The sequence below is a fragment of the Eublepharis macularius genome, chromosome 1, assembly GCF_028583425.1.
Source record: "Eublepharis macularius isolate TG4126 chromosome 1, MPM_Emac_v1.0, whole genome shotgun sequence".
Classification (NCBI taxonomy): domain Eukaryota; kingdom Metazoa; phylum Chordata; class Lepidosauria; order Squamata; family Eublepharidae; genus Eublepharis; species Eublepharis macularius.
In genome coordinates, this window is record NC_072790.1 from 212,802,197 (window position 1) to 212,822,274 (window position 20,078).

The 20,078-nt window shown below is 45.5% G+C and overlaps 1 protein-coding gene across 2 annotated transcripts in view; it reads right to left on the bottom strand.

Moving 5' to 3' along the window:
- CCDC88A (coiled-coil domain containing 88A) overlaps nucleotides 1–20,078 on the bottom strand; it is a 241,170-nt gene that overhangs the window by 145,264 nt on the left and 75,828 nt on the right. For both annotated transcript variants that reach the window (XM_054986666.1, XM_054986660.1), the window contains exons 4-6: nucleotides 18,218–18,287; nucleotides 15,228–15,286; nucleotides 6,928–7,011 (exon numbers count right to left, since the gene is read on the bottom strand). In XM_054986666.1, coding sequence (XP_054842641.1) covers nucleotides 6,928–7,011; nucleotides 15,228–15,286; nucleotides 18,218–18,287 — 213 coding nt within the window. The remainder of the gene's footprint in view (nucleotides 1–6,927; nucleotides 7,012–15,227; nucleotides 15,287–18,217; nucleotides 18,288–20,078) is intronic.

Below are 20,078 nucleotides of genomic sequence, written 5' to 3' on the forward strand. Positions count from 1 at the left end.
GAGAGAGACAGTGGTCCACTGGGTTTTCTATTGGGGGAGGCTTGTCTGAGTGGGGGGGAAGAGAAGGGAATTCGAAGTAACAGTTGGGGCTTGTTGTTGCCGGGGGAGTTAAAGTTTTTAATTGTTACAGTTAGTGCTGTTATTTTAGCTGTGTTTGGTTCTACTTTGAGTTTCCCAGAATAGTTTAAATAGTGTTTTTAGAAGGTAGGCTAGTTGTAGGCCTTCACTGAACTAAATTGATAGGGAACCAAGGGTAGTTTCCCCAGTAAATAGTCTTCAGTAGGAAAAGAATTAGTTAGAGTTAGGGTCTGTTCAAATATATAGGCTGCCCATTAGTTCTCCCCTGACTAGAGTTTCACTGCCCAGACACCCTTGGAGCCAGGCAGGGCACATTAATTGTAATAGGCTTTCCTTTGTATTGGGGTTTAGGGCCAGCTAGATTCCTGAGGAGGAATTCAGCTGTTTGGTAGGTTTAGGTTCCCAAAAATAAATAGGGTTGTTTAAAAAGATATTTAACTGACCATCTCCAATAGTGAATAGAGTCACAAGAAACTTAAGATTTAGAAATAGGTAGACAGGTTTTGAAACCAAATTGTAAATTTTTGGTTCTTTTTTAAAACTTAACAACAGGTAGTTAGTGTAGGTTCAAGGACGGGAAAGAATGGCTAATAGGAAAGCTGAGAGGGGCCCCAGGCGAAAGGCTAGAGGTAAGAGGGGTGGAGGGGAGGGGGAATGCTGTGGCTATCCCCCCATCTGAACGGAGGAGGCCCTCCCCTGCACTGCTGCCATTCACCAGCCTGGCTTCTGGTGACAGGAAGAGGGTTCGCAAGGCCTTCTTTCCTGAATCAGCTGCTGGAGGGCCACCCCCAACCCAGGTGTCTGAGGCAGGGGCTGGCACTGGGCGGGGGCCTGCTGCTGAGGCTCCACCTTCTCCAGTGGTTGAGACCCAGCTGCTGGAGGAGGGGCAGCATGTGGTGTTTTCTGGGATGGACATGGGACACATGACTTTTCCTGCGTTCCCGCTCACCCCAGGGATCCGTAGGATGTTGGAGGAACTGCAGGAAGAACTCCTTGCTGGATGGTTCTCCCCTGTTTTCTCTGGGGCCAGCAGCAGGCCTATCATGGCTGTGCAGTAGGAGAGGGTGCTGGAGGAAGAGGAAGAGACTGTGGTGGAAGAGCCCACATCTCATCCCCTTCATCCTCAGCCATCTCCAACTGCCCAGCTGAGAGTGGGACACGGTATGTCTGGCCCGATCACCTCACAGGAGGTGTCTGCTGGGGGACCCCGTAAGCACCTCCCCTGTGCGGCGTGGGGTCCCCATTACCTCCAATATCTGGAGTCACTTCCAGAAAACAGAGGACCCTCAGTTTGCCCAATGCCAGCACTGCAGGCAACGGATGACTTGTGGTAGGGATGTGAACCATCTCTCCACGTCTGGAATGCAGAACCACCTGAAGAGGCAACACCAGGAGGTGCTTCTTCAGGGAGAGAGTTCAAGTGGCACCACAAGGCTGCTAGCTAGCCAGAAGGAGGCAGGCTCCTCTGGTGCTCTCCCTCCCCAGGTTCCCATAGGGCAGGGACGCCAAGCCTCGCTGCCAGAAATGCTTGTTGCGCTGGGCCCTAGTGTGCCCAGAGAGGGGATCCAGAAGGTGACCCGGCGCATGATGTGCCACCTCATCAATATGATTGCAGTAGATGGTCAGCTTTTCTCTGTAGTAGACGACTCCGGCTTCAGTGGGCTGCTCTGTAATGCCTTTCCCTAGTACACTATCCTTGCTCGCATGACGTTGAGCAGGGATGTGCTGCTCTCGTTTTACAGGGCTGCCAGGGACCATGTGAAGGCACAGTTGTCCCGCGTTGCTGGGAGAACTGTGCACTTCACGTCCGACATCTGAACCCGCCCAAGTGTGCAGCATGCGTACCTCTCGCTTACTGCACACTGGTGGCAACCCGAAGACCTTCAGGGTGGGGGTGAGGTGTCCAGAGTTAGGCAGGGAAGGATGGGAGACCGTCAGGCTGGCTACTGCAAGGCCTTGCTCCACGCCGAGGTTCTCAACGTGTCGTATACAGAGGAGAACATCGCGGCCACCTTGAGGAGGGAGTGGATGGCTGGACAGGCGAAGGCACCGTCACCATGGGATGCATGGTGATGGACGGTGGACAGAACATGAGGGCAGCAGCGCAGCAGGTGATCTACAAGCGCATTTACAGTGCGGCTCACAAACTTCACCTAGTGGTGAAAGCTGCACTTGGGGTGGGCTCCTCCCCGGAACCCCAGGACCCCACGACTTGTGACTTCCAGTATCTCCTGCAGAAATATCAGAGGCTCACAAGTCACTTCTCGCGCAGTGTGAAATCCACTCACGAACTGCGCCAGAAGCAGGGCAGGGCAGGGGTACCGGAGCATGTCCTGATCTCTGACATAGTCACTCGCTGGAACTCCACCTGTGCCATGCTGGAGCACTTGGTGGAGCAGCAGGCCGCACTCAAGGCGTGGTTCTCAGAGAGCGATGCTCCGAGTCAGGTGGGTGAGTTCAGCCAGGATTGGCTCACCATATCCCTGACAGTGGAGGCCCTGAAGCCCTTCAAGAACTTCACTGTAGCGGTCTCGTCTGACACGGCAACCCTGGGTCTGGTCATTCCTCTGGTGCACACGCTCCAGAGTTCATTGGCCTCCTTTGTGGCCCAGACGCACCACATGCAGATAGTGTTCCAGCAGTGTGCACTCTCATGAGAAGGCTGCAGCAGGGCACAGCTGCCAGGCTAATGCCTCTCACTTAAAAAGAGTCGTGCATGTTGGTGACCATGTGCGATCCACGCATTAAGAGCACTTTCGCCAAGCGGGACAGGAACCTCACCCAAGCCAGAGACGCCCTCTGTGCGCGGGTGAGATGCAGGCAGGCCAAGAGGGGACGCCTGTCATCAGAGGGGACAGGCAGGGGACCCAGAACTGCGGGTCCCTCTAGCGCCCCTTCTGAGCAGGCTCCCCCTGCAGCCACTGCTGGAATGTCCATGGAGATGGAGATGCTCTGGTGGACCCTCAGCCCCCGAGATCATGAGTCGTGCGACACAGGATTCGGCGGAGGCAGTGGTCAGGGATTACCTTGCAGAGCCCTGCAAGTTGCTGTCCACCGATCCACTGAGCTACTGGGCCAAGAAGGAGGCAGTCTGGCTGGTCCTCTCCCTCAAGGCACAGCGGCTCCTCTCATGCCCTCCAACGAGCGTGGAGAGCGAGCGTGCCTTTTCCTATGCGGGCGACATTGTCAGCCTACATCACTCTCACCTTGTCCCATGGAGAGTTGAGCAGTTGGTCTTCCTGAAGGTCAACTCTCGGCTCTTCAATTTCTCAGGAGTGGACTTCCAGAGTGAATGAGGTGAGCCCACCTTGTGGCCTGCATCCTCTGCGAATCTAGGACCTGGGGAATTGCGCTCTTCCATACATTAAATTTTTAGAAGTAGAAAAAAGTCTAGTAGAAGGAGGGTGGAATTCAGTGGTAAAGGGAATGCACCCTGCAATTTGGCTCCCCGCCCCCACAATAGGAAAAAAAATGACCCAAAACTGTCACAGACCCTGTGGGCACAAATTTATTCTGATAATTAATAACATGCCCCAGAAATGTTGATTGCCACTGCAGGGTGAGACAGGTTAGATAGGGACTGGTTAGGTTAGGGACTCCCAGCAAGAAACTCAGAGCTGCCTGCCGAACTTAGCTATGCTGCAGAGCTGAGGGAGAATGTTCTTCAATGTTCTTTCAAGCTCTTTGACGTTGTTTACAGTTGTTTTTGTTAAATGGTTGTTGTGGGTTTCCCGGGCTGTATTGCCGTGGTCTTGGCATTGTAGTTCCTGACGTTTCGCCAGCAGCTGTGGCTGGCATCTTCAGAGGTGTAGCACCAAAAGACAGAGATCTCTCCGTGTCACAGTGTGGAAAACTGTGTACAGTTTTCCACACTGTGACACTGTGACACTGAGAGATCTCTGTCTTTTGGTGCTACACCTCTGAAGATGCCAGCCACAGCTGCTGGCGAAACGTCAGGAACTACAATGCCAAGACCACGACAATACAGCCCGGAAAACCCACAACAACCATCGTTCTCCGGCCGTGAAAGCCTTTGACAATACATCGTTTTTGTTAAAGTTTAAAAATGTTCATGTTGAAGGGGTGGGGGAGGAGTGGGGAAGGTAGGGATGGTGTGGGAGGGGGCCACTGCCAGCTGATGAAGGCTACATCCCAACACTAACTCACAGGTGTTTTCCAGTTCAGCCTGAAGCTAGCAGCGCGGGGGGGGGGGGGGCTCTGCAACCGTGCTCCGCAAATGCCGTTATGTTGTGCTCGTGGCTAGGTTCTGTTCTGCTCTGTGGTGTTTCCCCACTGGCTGAACTGAGAGCCCAGCTGCAGGAAATGACAATGGTTCTGCTGAACTAAGTTGCAAGAGTTTTCCCCAGTTTAATTTGTTTTGGGTGGAATGGATGTGTGACATTGTGGTTTGGCTTCCTTGGAGTCACTATAGTTATGTGGGGTGTGTGCGTGTAAATTTTATACTGCTGTTGTATGCTGTCTCCCACCCTGAGCCCAGGAACTCCAAGAAATAGTGTTTTTGCAAGTACTTCTGTGTGTGTGTTTTTTTTAATTCTCTGATGTGAGGATAGTTGTGGTGCTACTGCTCTGGGAGACTGTTGTGATATGTTGTGATGTGCCTTCCATGCTGTGTAACTTAAAGCCAAGAAATAAAATCTTTTTGCAAGTGACTGTGTGTGTGTTGGTGATTCTCTGGTGTGAGGATAGTTGTGGTGCTACTGCCCAGGAGACTGTTGTGATATGTTGTGATGTGCCTTCCATGCTGTGTAACTTACAACCAAGAAATAAAATCTTGTTGCATGGTATTGTGTGTGTGTTGGTGATTCTCTGATGTGAGGATAGTTGTGGTGCTACTGTCTAGGAGACTGTTATGATGTGACACTAGTGTTATGTGCCTTTAATACTGTAACTGAAAGCTACAAAATAAAAATTTTTGAACTTGATTCAACGTGCGTTTGTGTGTTATTCCCTGGTATTAAGGTTGGTTCCCATCATAGGGAACAATGGGGAGTGGCTGGCCAGCCCGCTCTGGGGTCGGTGGGGAACCTGGAGGTGCGTGTTTGTGGTTCAGGTGTGCCTTTCCAAGGATGAGATTGCACTCAGAAATGTGCCCTCCATGGTGGCACCCCTGGCCTGTGCATAATTGCCCTGGGAAAGACAGTTTAAAAGTTCCCATCATAGGGAACAATGGGGAATGGCTGGCCAGCCTGCTCTGGGAGGGTAGGGAACTTGTACGTGTGTGTCTTTGGTTCTGATGGGCTGCTTGGGGTGTGTGTGTAGCCATGCTGTGGCCGCGGCCATTGACAGCCACAATCCATGTGTTTCTGCTGTGTGAGAGTCTTCCCCACAGTAGAAATAAAATGGTGTGGTGGGAGAAACACTTTTGGGGGGGACATAGCATGGTCCCCCAAAGTGCTTTCTCCCTGAAACTTGGGGAGGGCACGGTAGGACAGGTAGGAGCAGGTACCCTGAACATTCAGTGCATTTTGCTTGCAAAATGCCACTCCAAGACACCTAGAAAGCCCCTTTGTTTTCCCCCATAAGGAATAATGGACAGTGGAGGAGGATGGGGCACCTTCTTTTGGGGGGAGGGCATAACCCCCCCAAGTTTGGTTTGCTTCGTAAAGAAAATGTCCCCCCCAGCCTCGCAGAAAGCCGGGAGCATGTTCCCCATTGAAAACAACGGCCAAAGAAGCAAACCCAAATCTTTCCAAATCAGGTATTCCGAAGCGGCTTGCCGAATCTTTCCAAATTGGGTATTCCGAAGTGGCTTGCCACTTTATTCCAGATCCTTTTCCCGATTCCAGTATTCTGAATCGGGAAATCCGAATCACCCTGGCCCTGCAAACCCCTAGTGCACATAGGATTTCAAGATATTACTTTGTGTGGAGTCACTAAAGGCTTATATATGCTATGAGGTTGCTACAAGAAAGTGCTAAACTGCATTTTATTACATCTAGGGACACACTTCCTTTATAGCATACCAAGTACATCTGGGAAATAATGTTAGCATTACTATAATTTATTTTCACAATGCATGTTAACACAACATTCAAATAAGCAAACTTCCTGCGAAATATTTAGTGGGAAATGGCAGCACCTTGAGTTACTGATACATCACAACAGCTTTGAAAGGGTGCTGGTGGTATGTTTTGGCCCTGCTTTCTACAAAGGAGATGCTTGGGTTCCCAACTTAGTTTTCTACTTAGTTTGTAGAATTTATTAGTTTCAAATCATTCTGCATTCATTGTATAATGCTTGAGTTTGTGGTCATATGATCCAGTATCAACAGGCTTTTGATTTTTAAAAAATAAATTAAGACTACATTTCCAAATATTTAAAGTGGTTCACAATCGCAATCAGGATATTGTTGCATATAGTTAAAATATAAAAATAGATTGTAACAATAATAAAACAAGAGCATCAATACAGATCAGGTACAGTTTCCAGACAATGATAACTAAACTGAATAAAAAGGTTTTACACCCTCCCCCTGTCAAAAAAGTGTCCTTTACTTCTTGCCCCAACTACTTCATGTGTTGGAGGGCCACCAGAACTTGTTGGACTGAACACAAGCCAGGCATCTTATTTAATGAGATAATACCCATCTTGAATAATGTACTTAAATGTGAGATTTTTTTAATGTGGTTTGATTGTCTATTTCTGTTTTGGATTACTCAAATATTTACATCTCACAGTAGGATAACCAAACTACTGAACTCTCCAAATTCATGATACATGTCTTGATGATATAATGCTCTGTCTTTAAATATCATTCGCACTCTTTAGAACCAAGCCATATAAAAAAATTGGTTGCTTCCCAAATTCTTTTGAGTAAATAAGATTTACCTCTTGTATGTGGGCAGCAACAGCTGCTCTTATATCAAAGTCTAAGGTTTGGATTCTTTCAATGAATTCTTCTTTCTTCTGACACTAAAAACATATATATTAACCAAAAATCACACTATAATTGGTTTAATTAAATACTGTTAACATACTTCAAACCTTTCTTTCAATCCTATATGGTGTTGCTTGCAGAAATAGTTAACTCAGTATCATGAAACACCATAAAACAAAACCTGTCAGCTGTATAAATAACTGAAGATTATTGAAAAGTATACTATTTTATAAAATTATCTCTCCATCAAAATATTTTACAGAAAGATAAAGCATATTGTCTTAGTAACGCTCATCTGCAGATTAATGACTGACGAATTGCAAGATCCTCCACCATCCATTACTACACTGAGTTTGACTAACACAGTGACACATAGGACCACAACATAAGAATTCCCATTCCTGCAAAAGGAGACAAATTGTTTTTTCATTTGTGTTAAGAAAACATAGCCCCACACTCATCCCTCCAGCTTCTTTCTACTCTTTTCTTCAGTGACCTCTCTTAAAATAATAACAACAACATTTGATTTATATATTGCCCTTCAGAACAACTTAACACCCACTCTGAGTGGTTTACAAAGTATACTATTATTATCCCCACAACAAAACACTCTGTGAGGCGGGTGGGGCTGAGAGAGCTCCTAGACGCTGTGACTTGACCCAAGGTCATCCAGCTGGCTTCAAGTGGAGGAGTGGGGAGTTAAACACTGTTCTCCAGATTAGAGTTCCACGCTCTTAACCACTACATCAAACTGGCACCAAAAGATGATGAGGCTCTGTGTTTAGAAACATTATGCCCTCTGAATGCAATCTGCTAGAGGAAAGTTGCCCACTGATCACTCATAAAATAGGGTTGCACTTACCATAACTTCTGTTCATTGACGTCTTCTGTGCAGGCACACATGGGACTGCGCACGCGCAGGCCTGCCGCCTGGAAATTTTTTTCTAGTAGAACATCCACTAGGGGGCGCCTGCCCGCCAAATGCGCGGGTTTTCCCGCCGAAGGCAACATCCGGCGGCGGCAGCCCCTTACCGTCAGTTTCTCCTGTGCCGCCGACCCCCCCAATAGAGAAAGAGGAACACAGTGGGACAGGAGGGAGGGTTTGTGTGCCTGCACAGAAGACGTCAATGAACAGAAGTTACAGTAAGCGCAACCCTGTTTTCATTGTCCGTCTTCTGTGCAGTCCCACATGGGAGACTCACAAGCCACTTACCTCGGAGGTGGGCGTGTTACTTAATGAAAAAGAGATTGGAGAACAGCCTGACCCACTGCTGCTTCTCTTCTCTCCAGTGTCTCCATGGCGTAATGCTTAACAAACGTCTCCGAAGAGGCCCAAGTTGCAGATATTATGAAGCGGAATCCCTTTCAGGAACGCAGCAGAAGACGCCTGTGCCCTTATCGAATGTGCCCTAATTTCCAATAGGCAAGGTACAGCAGCCTGTGAATAACAAGTCTTAACAGTTATAGTAACCCATCTTGAAATAGATTGGGACGTAGCTGCCTTGCCTTTCCTGGGGCCAGTGTAGCACACGAATAATTGTCTATCCTTTCTGAAAGACTTTATCCTCTGGACATAAAAAAGAATTGCCCTCCGTACATCTAAGGAATGAAGGGCCCGTTCTGCGCTATCTGAAGGTGAAGGAAAAAACACGGGCAGGACAATATCCTCGGAAGTGTGAAACTGGGTGGAAACCTTGGGCCTAAACTTCATATCAGGTCTAAGGACTACCTTGCTCTGATGGATCTTCAGAAAGGGTGGGTCATGTCTAAGGGCTGCTAATTAGCTTACTCTTCGGGCCGAAGTAATGGCCACCAAAAAGACTACCTTAAAGGATAAAAAGGTCACAGGTAGCCAGGGGCTCAAATGGAGGTTTCATGAGCTCCGCTAAAACCAACTTGAGGGACCACTGCAGAACTACCTCCCTGACTGGAGGGAACATATTCTGTAAACCCTTGAGGAAAGTTTTAGATAAACTATGCGAAAATACAGTTTTCCTATCAATGCTGGGGTGAAAAGCCGAGATGGCTGCTAAGTAAACTTTTATAGAGGAGATGGAAAGTCCATCATCCTTCAAGGACAACAAAAATTCAAAAATACACCCCAAAGTACAGTCATTGAACCCCTTGCCCAAGTCTCAGAAAGTTTCCATTTAGCTGAATAAGACTTGTGGGTATTATCCCTTCTGGCATTGGTCAATACCTCCGCTATCCTTGAAAAAAGGTCTATTGGCCCACAATAAGCCATGCCGTTAGACTCAGTCTGGGTAGATCATGATATAGGACCCCCCTGTCTGACAGGAGACCTGGATCCTGTTTGAATCGAAAAGAAGACCCTTGTGAGAGTTGCATCACCAGATGGAACCAAGGTTGACTGGGCCAGAAAGGAGTCACCAAAATAACTCGAGTCCCGTCTCGTTGAATCTTGCTGACTATTCTGGAATTCAGCGGGAACGGAGGGAATGCGTAAAATAAGCATCCTGTCCACCTGATCTGGAACGCGTCCCCTAGAGAAAAATGTCCCAGACCACCCCTGGAACAAAACTGAGGAGCCTTCTTGTTGCTTTCTGACATGAAAAGGTCCACCTCTGGGAAACCCCACTTTCGGAACACCCCGTGCAAGTGTGGATCTGTGATTGTCCATTTGTAATCCTTGGAGGCTAACCAACTCAACTTGTCTACAACCACATTGGACTTGCCTGGAATGTGAACTGCCTGTAGGAAAATGCCTCTGCACAATGCCCACTCCCAAATCAGCACCGCTTCGTCACAGAGGGCCTGATATGTGGTGCCTCCTTGCTTGTTCAAATACAACATGGCCGTGCAATTGTCTGTTAATATTTGAACTGTCTTGTGCTGCACGGTATCTGCAAATGCGATAAGGGCATAACGCACAGCCTTGAGCTCTAAAAGATTAATATGGAGTTCTCGATCCTGGTCAGTCCAGGTCCCATGAGCTCTTAGGGAGCCACACTGAGCCCCCCAACCTAAAGAACTGGCATCAGTGGAGATAGTAACTTGATGCTGAGTAGCACCAAACCCTGTTCCCTTAAGGAGATTGCTATCAGATAACCACCAGCCCAATGCACGAATAATTCTGCATGGGATGGAGTACATCTGATCCTCGCGACCAGACTGGAAATCGTGGACTGATAAAAACCACAATTGAAGGGCCCACATATGTAACCTAGCCATAGGGGTCACCGCTGTTGCAGATGCCATGAGACCCAAGAGTTTCTGAATGGCCGCAACTAATTGAAAACGACACCTAGAGAAGAAACCCACTATATGCTTAATCCGTAAAGCACAGTCTGAAAGTAGGAATCCTTTATTCAGTACCCCATCTAATACCATGCCAATGAACTGAGCCCTTTGTGAAGGAATAAGAACAGATTTTTGGAAATTCACGAGGAGACCCAGCCTAATACATCTGGTTACCGCCATGTGTATCTGTTCTAGTAATGCACCAGATGATGGTGCTGACAAAAGCCAATAATCTAATTAAGGGTAGATGGAGCACCCTTGTCTCCTCAAAAAGGCTACTACCGGGGCCATGCATTTAGTGAAGCCCCTGGGAGCGGTGGACAATCCAAAGGGAAGTACCTGGTACTGGAAGATTCACCCATTACAGATAAATCTAAGAAATTTTCTGTATGCTGGGTGGATAAAAATGTGAAAGTATGCATCCCTGAGGTCCAGGACAGCGAACCACATGTTATCAGGCATCAATTGCAGGACCATAGCTAATGTAAACATCCAGAATTTTCTAACCTATACAAGCTTATTCAGACCTCTCAGGTCTAGGATTGGGCGTACACTACCATCTTTCTTATCCACCACAAACATTCTAGAATAGAATCCCAATGGGGATTCACCCTGTGGTATCTCCTGAACTGCTCCTTTCGACTGCAAGTCTGCCACTGCCGTGTGCAGCTTTTGTGATGGGGTATAGAGCGAACAATCAGGGAGAGACAGCTGTGGGTAAACTTCAAATTCAACTTTATATCCAAACTTGATAACATTCAAAACCCAACTATCAACTTGAATCTCAGCCCAAGATATTGCAAAATCAGCCAATCTGTCACCAAAAACCACAGATTGCTCAGCTGCTAGTCAGAATTGCTTGGGTTGGTTAGACGCCTCCTTAATAACCGGGCTCTGCTCGTTCTGACGCTGGCGATGGTATGGCCTGCGCCATTGGTAAGGACCAGACTGATGCTGCTGTGTTGCCTATAAGAGCCATACTGAGGATACGGCTGATATCTCTGCTGTCTGCCTCGATAGTATTGGAACTGCCGGTAAGGAGGTCGGTTGGAGAAAGGTTGTTTCGAATGGGTCACTCCATAGGAACGTGCTGTTAAGTGATCCTTGCATTTCTGAGAGAGATACTCATCTGTTTTGGATGAGAATAAGGTTTGTCCCTCAAAAGTTAAGTCCGCCGCCTTGTTTCAGCTGGGAGAGCCGTAGTGCGTAGCCACGCGTGCCTGCGGAGCACAACTGCGGATGCTAATGCCCTAGATGCAGTCTCCAAGGAGTTCCAGCCAGCACTGATTTGTTGTCTGGAGAGTCGTAGCGCTTCATCCATAATAACCTTAGCCAGCAGTCTCTGGTCATCAGGAACTTTATCCAGAAAAACTGCAATCCGGTTCCAAAGGAAAATCTGGTAAGCCCCCATGATAGACAAGTAATTCACTATCTTCAGTATGAGGGATGAGGAAGAGTAGATCTTCTTGCCCAAGGAGTCTAACTTCCTACTCTCCTTGTCAGTAGGCACAACCTGGGATCCCTGCCTTTGGCGCATCCGCATTTCCTCGGTCACTAAGGAGGTCAGCAGAGGATGAGAGAACAGGTAAGTGCAGACATCATCTCGGTTTTTGTAAAGTGCCTCCAACTTACGGGAGGTGGCATGAATGGAGGCCGGTTTCTCACACATAGAAGAGATCACCTCTGCCAGACCCTCTATGATAGGGAAGGCGACATTGGACGGGTTGCCTGAATAGATGTATTGTAGGATTTTATCCTTCGGTTTAGGATTAATCGTCGAAACCTCAATCTCTAAGGAACGAGCCATTCTCAGCATTTGTTCGGTATACAGGCAAAAGTCCTCAGTTGGAGAGATCCTGCCTGATCCTATGATAATCTCATCAGGAGAAGGATCAGATGGAGGGCTGGTGCTTTGGTCCCATCCCGTCTCCAAGCATTGATAGGAAGGCTCACGGGATGAGGAGCCATAGCGTGAGTACTCACTCCTTGGAACCTCCGAATCTTCCTGAAGCGAGGTCGAGGGATGGGTTCAAGGTCTGTCGTACTCGGATCTGTACCTGCCTGTCCCCTGGTGATAAGAGTACTTGAAAGGCAGAGCTTCATCATACAGTTGGGTTCGACCTTCAAACCCAGGGCTTCCCTGGACCTCTCCTTCATCCCCCAAGGAGTAAGCGGGAGACCTCATCCGAGGAGAAGGCGTCTTAGGTCTATCCCAGACCTGCTCAGTCTGCACAGAGGTCGAGTGCGTCTGCTTCTACTTCTTTTTTGCCTTTTTAGCAGGTAAATCAGTCTGCTCTGATTGGCTCTCCCGCTTCCGCCGCTTCGGATCCGGAGACTTAGGGTTTTTAACAGAACTCTTCGGATCCGAGGTCCTCGATTCCAAACGAACTGACTCCAAAATGGTCGGACCTGAGCGGCTCAACTCCAATGTCTTCAGATCCGATGTCTTCAGATCCGGTGTCTTTGGTTCCGACCTGGGTATAGCTGGAACCGAGACACTTCTAGAAGTCGAAGCCAAAGACGGTGGTGACTTCGGACGTGGAGTACGGTTCTGACTCGGATCGGTGTCTGAAGGCAACAGGGTCCGAACCACAGACACATTCTCTGCCTGGATCGGATCCAATGAGGCGACCTTACGACTCCGTTTGGGAAAAACAGATCTGGCGGAGGAAAAGGCGCTCCACGCGGACTTGCCACTCACTGAGGGTGGTTTAGTTGGGGCATCAGAGCCGTTGGTTGCTCGCATAGCCCGCTTCCATAACATGGCCTGGAGTCTGGCTGACCTTTCGGCCCTGGCCTTGGGTGTAAATTTTTGGCAATGCTCGCACTTAGGAACATTGAACATTTCCCCCAGGCACTCCAGACATACCGAATGTCCATTCGTCTTAGACATCTTCATAGAGCAGGTTGAACAGCGCTTGAATAAAGCTTTGTCTGACATTTTTAAACTCAGGTACTAACTACGATCTCACTTGATTTTTCACAGCAAACGACTAGATGTTCACCTGTCAGCAGCAAAGAAGAAACTGAGGGTAAGGGGGCGCCGCTGCCGGATGTTGCCTTCGGCGGGAAAACCCATGCATGCGCATTCGGTGGGCAGGAGCCCCCTAGTGGACGTTCTACTAGAAAAAAATTTCCAGTCGGCAGGCCTGCGCGTGCGCAGTCCCATGTGGGACTGCACAGAAGACGGACAATGAACATGTGTAAGAAAAATAATACAAGAGAAAAGTTAGTCAGTGTTTAGGGAAAAAAAGGTCACCACAATAGCTTATAACTGAGATTTTAAATATAGCTAAGAGGCTCTAAATTCATTTTTGTCTACAGGCTAAAACCTCCCTTTTTTTTTTTTTTTAGTAATCTCAAGCTTCATGTTTGCTGACCTGAGGCCTTGAAACTTCTGTTGGGTGATAAAAAGAAGTTGTCAGTCCCATTATTTGATGTATACACAGCCTAACACACACATTACAAAGTTCTTAGAACATGACAAGGTCAGGTACGAGGACTTTCATTCAGGGGTTCCCTACTGGGAATTCAGGTTTCCTACTGGAAATTCAGTTTACAGGCACATGGAGACCTGATTCAGACTGAGGCTGTGGCATGTGGAGAGGAGAAGCTTATGATTCCCCCTCCCTATGCCATTTTCATGACCTGAAATGACACAAGGGGATATGATTAGGGAAACCTATGTATATCCCATCAGTATACATGGAAGCCAAAACAGGGCAATTAGTGCCCACATGGCCATTTAAAGCCAAGAAAATGGCATGGGGGAAGACATAAACACCCCCCTCCCCCAATACCATGATCTCAATCCAAATCCCTTGCGCATGTGGGAACTCATAGCTCATGTCTGATTGAAAGTCCTCTTGGTGGGCCCGGAGAGAACCCATGGACTTCACGATGTGCAGATAGCCATGAGAGTTAAAGTTCTCTGGAGGAATTTCTTCTTCCCAGCCAAACTATTCTCAAAGTGTAAAGTGGCCTACAACAATCTTCAGCCAAAGTTCCAGTCCATAAAAACTTCAATGAAGTGTGGTTAGTATTGTTTATTTTAGCCATTCAGTGGTGTTTCATACAAAGTTACTTTTTTTTTGTATGAGACTCCTCTTTTTTTACAGATGCCTCATCCAATTGGCTATTTGGCTATGGAGTTTGCAGAGGCTAAGCAATGTTGCTCTTCAGCTGCAGGTAGGCTGGAGCTTGGGGCAACTGAGCCCTCTGGAAATCTTCAGGCATGTCCTTCCAACATGGCTTAACTTGTTCAATCTGAGAAAGCACATAGTCAAAGACATCTTGGAATGGCTCAAACAAAGACTCTGCAACTACATGTAAGTTTTAGGGCTCTGTCTGGGTTTCTGACACTAATCGATATAGAATTGTTCCATTTTATACTTATTGTCATTTTCAGAAGTTTCTTGCTTACAACCTTTAATTTTCCTTATTATGTTCTTTAACATCATTGCAAATACTTGGGGATGTTTCACACTCGCCTATCCACATCATGCTCCAATAATATTAACCAATTTGTTCCTCAAGTAATATTGGGATTTTTACTCTTTTATATATGAGAATAGATGTCTTCTGTTGAATCCCCCGCATGGTTTTTATAGCTTTAGAACTTTTAGACTTCCTAAGCTTTGCTTCCATTTGTGCCCCCTTTGTCTGTTGCAAAGATGGTCTTTGATCTGCCATGAAATATTTTTGGGTCACTGAAAGAGTCTGGTCTTGCATAAGCAGCAGCTCTTAGCACTAGAAGAATATGCTCTGTAGCAAACAACCATCTGCAACAGAAAAAAAAGCACTCCAAGCAGATGCAAGACTGGATCCTGAGTCAGGTTCCTGGAGACAGTTTTGGTTTGCAGGAGCTGAGTCTAGAAGGAATGTCCCCAGAGACCTATTCTCCACAGTAATTGGGGAAAAGGCAACTGTATACCCAAGAGGAAGTCCATCCAAGTGCACATCATGAATACCTGTGTAAGTCAAGTCTTACCTGAACTGCACAGCCAAGCAGAAGCAGAAGTAGCTTTTTTACTTCTTCAGTACCTTGTTCTGAAAAAATTAAACAAAACATCAAAACCACTGTGTACATTTTTTAAAAGTTGTAAACATATCCTATTCTTCACACATTCCCCCACCTTTTATATCTTTTCCACTGGCACTAGATTAACCTTGTTTCAAGGGAAACATGACCACTTAATTGCATGCTGTCCTGTGGCAGAGTCCTTTTTCCAGAGCCATATAGATGAGATGTTAAAAAACCTGTATATGAGTCTATGTTCTGCTGCCAAAGAGCAGAATACCATGATGAGAATTCACACTTTTAAACACTTAATGCAATTTGTCCGTAATGTTATTTAATTTTTTATTTATGTCATTTATAGTCCATCTTTCTCACGGAGACTCAAGGCAGATTACACAGTGTGAGATTAGTACAGGGCTCTAAGCAGGGCTTCCCTTGAGTCTGACCCAGAAATTACATCGGGTCCAAAACACTGCTGCCCGTGTCTTGATGGGTGTGCCTTTCAGGACACATGGAACTCCAGTTCTGCAGCAGCTACACTGGCTTCCCGTGGAGTTCCGGATCAGATTCAAGGTTTTGGTATTAACCTATGAAGCCCTAAACGGACTGGGACCAGCATACCTGAGGGACCGTCTCTTCCCATATACTCCCCGGAGGGTGCTGAGATCAGCCAGTAAGCACCTACTGGTGGTCCCTGGCCCCAGGGAGGCTCAATTGGCCTCAACCAGGGCCAGGGCTTTTTCAGTCCTGGCCCCGACCTAGTGGAACTCTGTCTGAGGACACCCGGGCCTGCCAAGATCTTGTCTCCTTCAGGCGGGCCTGTAAGACGGAGATGTTCCATCAGGCATATGGTTGAGGCCATCAGGGTTTCCACCAAATGAGCCTGTAATTATTTTAAGTAAATGTGTGCCTGTGTCTTTAAATGCTTTAAATGCTTAAATGTATAGATGAAGAGTGGGGGTGAAAGAGAGGGATGAGTGAGTGATATGATTGGTTGATGACTGAGAGTGTGGGCAGAGTGGATGCAGTTTTAGACTGAGAGTGCTTGTTTTAGAGAGTTAAATGCTTGTTGGCATTTTTCATTCCAAACTATTTCATCTGGGTTCTGTTTCTTGTGAGCAGGTGTTTTATTAGAAAGCTGTGTTAATTTACTGTGATTTTATCTTGTATATTCTTCTGTTGTAACCCACCCTGAGCCCGCTTGCAGGGAGGGTGGGATATAAATATAAATATAAATATAAATATAAATATAAATATAAATATTAATAATACAGTCAATATAAAAGACATTTCCATAAACAATACCATAGGGTAAATAAATACAAGTTTACAAAGACATAGAATTAGCAAGAATCCAATACAGAGTTGAAGAAATGCTGAGACAGAACATAAGCAATTCTAGGGCTAACATTAGACAACTTCAGCACAGGTAGCTCATAGGAGCAGATATTTAAAACAGTACATAAGGCAAAATAGTGGTGAAGTCTATGGTCCCTAACTCATTAGCGAAGCATCTGAGACCTCCTCCTTACAATACAAAAGCCTTTTTGAATAATTTAATTTTGCATTGTTTTTGGAAAGTTAGGAGAGTGGGGCTCTCCTGACCTCCTCAGGCAGGCTGTTCCACAAGGTAGGGTCCACCACAGAGAAAGCCCATGTATGGGCTGCTGTTGATTTCACCTATGTGCAGGATGGCACCTGCAGGGAGAAACCTGTTCAGGTGAGCAAAGTTGTCGTAGAGGAACATAGAGAGGGAGGTGGTCCTATAGGTATTCTGGACTAAGGCCGTGCTTTGTATGTGATAACCAATACTTTGAACTGAGCACAAAAAAGAGTTTCTTGATAAACAAACTCCAATAGCCATTAGCATCTTGAAACATAACTTTATGCTTGGGATGAAAAAAATGAGATCACCTTGCTTAGAAACTAGTTCGTTGCTGAGGGCAATGAACCCAAGAAATTTCAATGGGAAGCATACCAGAAGCAAAACACAACCCTTCCCGGACTTTCCCAATAAACATAGGTCTACAAACATGACCAAGTCATTAGTGATCATATATTTAATTCTGACTAGCCCAAAGCCAGTGAGATAGTGAACTCTTTTCCTCCATCCCTACCCTGTAAGCAGAGAAAAAACATTTTGTACTGGCAGCACAGCTTTCTTTAAGGTGTGTTTGGTGATGCACTTCTGCAGCTGCTGTTACTCCACCAGTGCACATAGGTGCCACAAGGATATTAGGCACTGGCTCCCTATACCACTGAGCCGGGGCATTTGTGATCTGCCTTCCATCAAACTGAGCAACTTGGGTGATGGAGGCCACCAAGCCTTCTTTCTTCATTGTCAGAGTACTAGCTTTCAGTCTGCCTGAACTTGGCCTCAAGCTGGTTTAACATGAACCTCCTGTTTGATTCCTGCTTAAGTTGCATGCCCACTTTTGGGCCTGAACATCTGCTACTTGCTCACATGGCTGCAATTGCCCAGCATCTGTTGAGGGCACATTCAGCAGACATGAGAGTGGACAAGGAGCTCTGTATAAATGTGACAAGGCAGAAAATTAGCATATGGCTCATAATAAATGAAGACAGAGCAGTGATAGTTTAAACTAATGGTTGGCAATGCAGAACTTTGGTGCATTCAACAAAAGGACTTTCTGTTTTATAAAAACTAATCACATCTCCAATATTTTCCCTAACTCAACCAAAAGCTTCCTAAAAATCTAAGTATTTTGCACCCCACAAAAAATCAATGAACAGTTAATTAAGACTTTCCAGTAGAAGATTAAAATCCCATTATATGTAAAAAAAATCTAAGAAAACAGATGACTAATGATGTTAGGGAACATCATCTGCCCACTGCTGTTACCTAGACTTTTGCTAAATTATTAGTTCTTGCACACCCCCTTAACCCTGGATCATTTAGAAGTACTATTATAGCTGTTTAAATCAAGTATAACACATACCTGAAAAGGGGTTTTTGCCAATTATTAAGACATTTGGCAAAGGCATCATAATCAACTGCTGCAAAGTCTCCTGCGGAAATAAAAATAAATATTTGTAAAAGCCATTGGAATGGTGAACTCATCTTCAATGAATTACTAAAAATCTAAATAGTTTTAAATAATAAAGTATTAAGTCACATTGTATTTAAAATACACCTGGTCCAATAGTATTGAGGTGAATGTATCAGTGATGTACAAACACTCTCAGCTAAATACCACACACAACAAACACAAGGCAGAATAAACATGAGCCCACATACTCCACTCACCATCTAACATAAAAGGTTGGGAAGGATTTAAAAATTAGTGGGGAAGGAAAGCGTGAAAGACTGAATTTTAGTGAGGAGGACATCTCAAACCTCCTCCTTCCACAAGCATCAACAGTCAGTGCAGTGGTATAGTGGTTAGAATCGGCCTGGGAAACCTAGGTTTGAATCTCCACTTTGCTATGAAACCTGGCTGGGTAACCTGGGCTAGTCACAAATCTTTAGCTTAGCCTATCTTGCGGGGTTGTTGTGAGGATAAAATGGAAGAGAGGAGAATGACATAAGCGGCTGTGGGTCCCCACTGGAGAGAAAGGTAATATACATGAAATAAATAAATGGTTTGCAAGAGATTCAGTAGACTTCCTTGTCTGGCTACTCCATGGAACAAAACTAAGTTATATTTACTCTTGGTCCATCCCACCTTACTGTGTAAAGGCAGACAAATCATTCAGAGGTTACTTCAAGCAGCAGGGCTGCTTCTGAAACAGAACAATGTCATTTTAAGTAGGGAGCTATTTGTGTAAAAGGAGTTCCCTCAAAAAGTTCAGGCTGTTTCAGCTACCATAGAGAAATAAATGCTTGCAATGAAAATGAGCGTTTTTGTGGCATTCTGGAAAACAGCCAGGCAACATAGGGAGCCACTTCACACCAATGATTTCCCATATGCACACAGTTCCCTGTTTTGGCAGCAACCTTGCAGATAATATATTATCAGATGTGGCACAGACTTCCCTTGCCATATACCTTTCATAAAACTCTGATGCATGGGGAGGGGGGGAATCTAAATCTCATCAAAATTTACAATTTCTACAAATTATGAATTTCTACCAATTTACAATTTCTATTGCTTGTTCCCACTATCTTTTCTACAACTTTGTTTCTTTTTATATTACAGAATCATAACTGTAATACATTCACAGATTACTTTCCAGTTGAAAAAAGATGAAAGGAAGAGTCGTCAATGCAAGTTGACAGTGCTGCAAGTATCCAGTTTTGGGGGGATTTAATCCCCACTGTGTCAGCAACAGAGTACAGCAAACAAATGGCATGAGAATAAGAAAAAGAAAAGTATATTTAAGCAGATTTTTGTCAAGAAACATTCTCTTCCTGTAGTGCATTGCAGTGGGAGGCTGCATACATCCACTAACTCTTCCTCAATGCTGTTAAATATCTAGTAACTCTAAAAATTGTGCTAAAGTTATGTATTTAATTGATTATAAAATAAGTCATTGATTTAGGTCTAAGAAGTTTTAGTAATAAGGGCAGTGACACATGGGCAAGAATGTGCCATATCATTACAGAGAACTCTACAGAGACAGAATACAAATATTGGCTGCACCGACTGGTATATATTAGTTGTTTACCTAAAATACCTGTTTTTAGAAAACAGAACTACACTGCTATAAATATTCTGTACATAGTACTACAGAACTTACTCTATTCAACCATGACGGATGTAATCAGTGAAAATCCTCAGTCTAGACAGCACCTAATTCTTTAATGTTGATTTGTATTCTCTCATAAACATCTGGAAATCTATTACAGCAGATGTATTC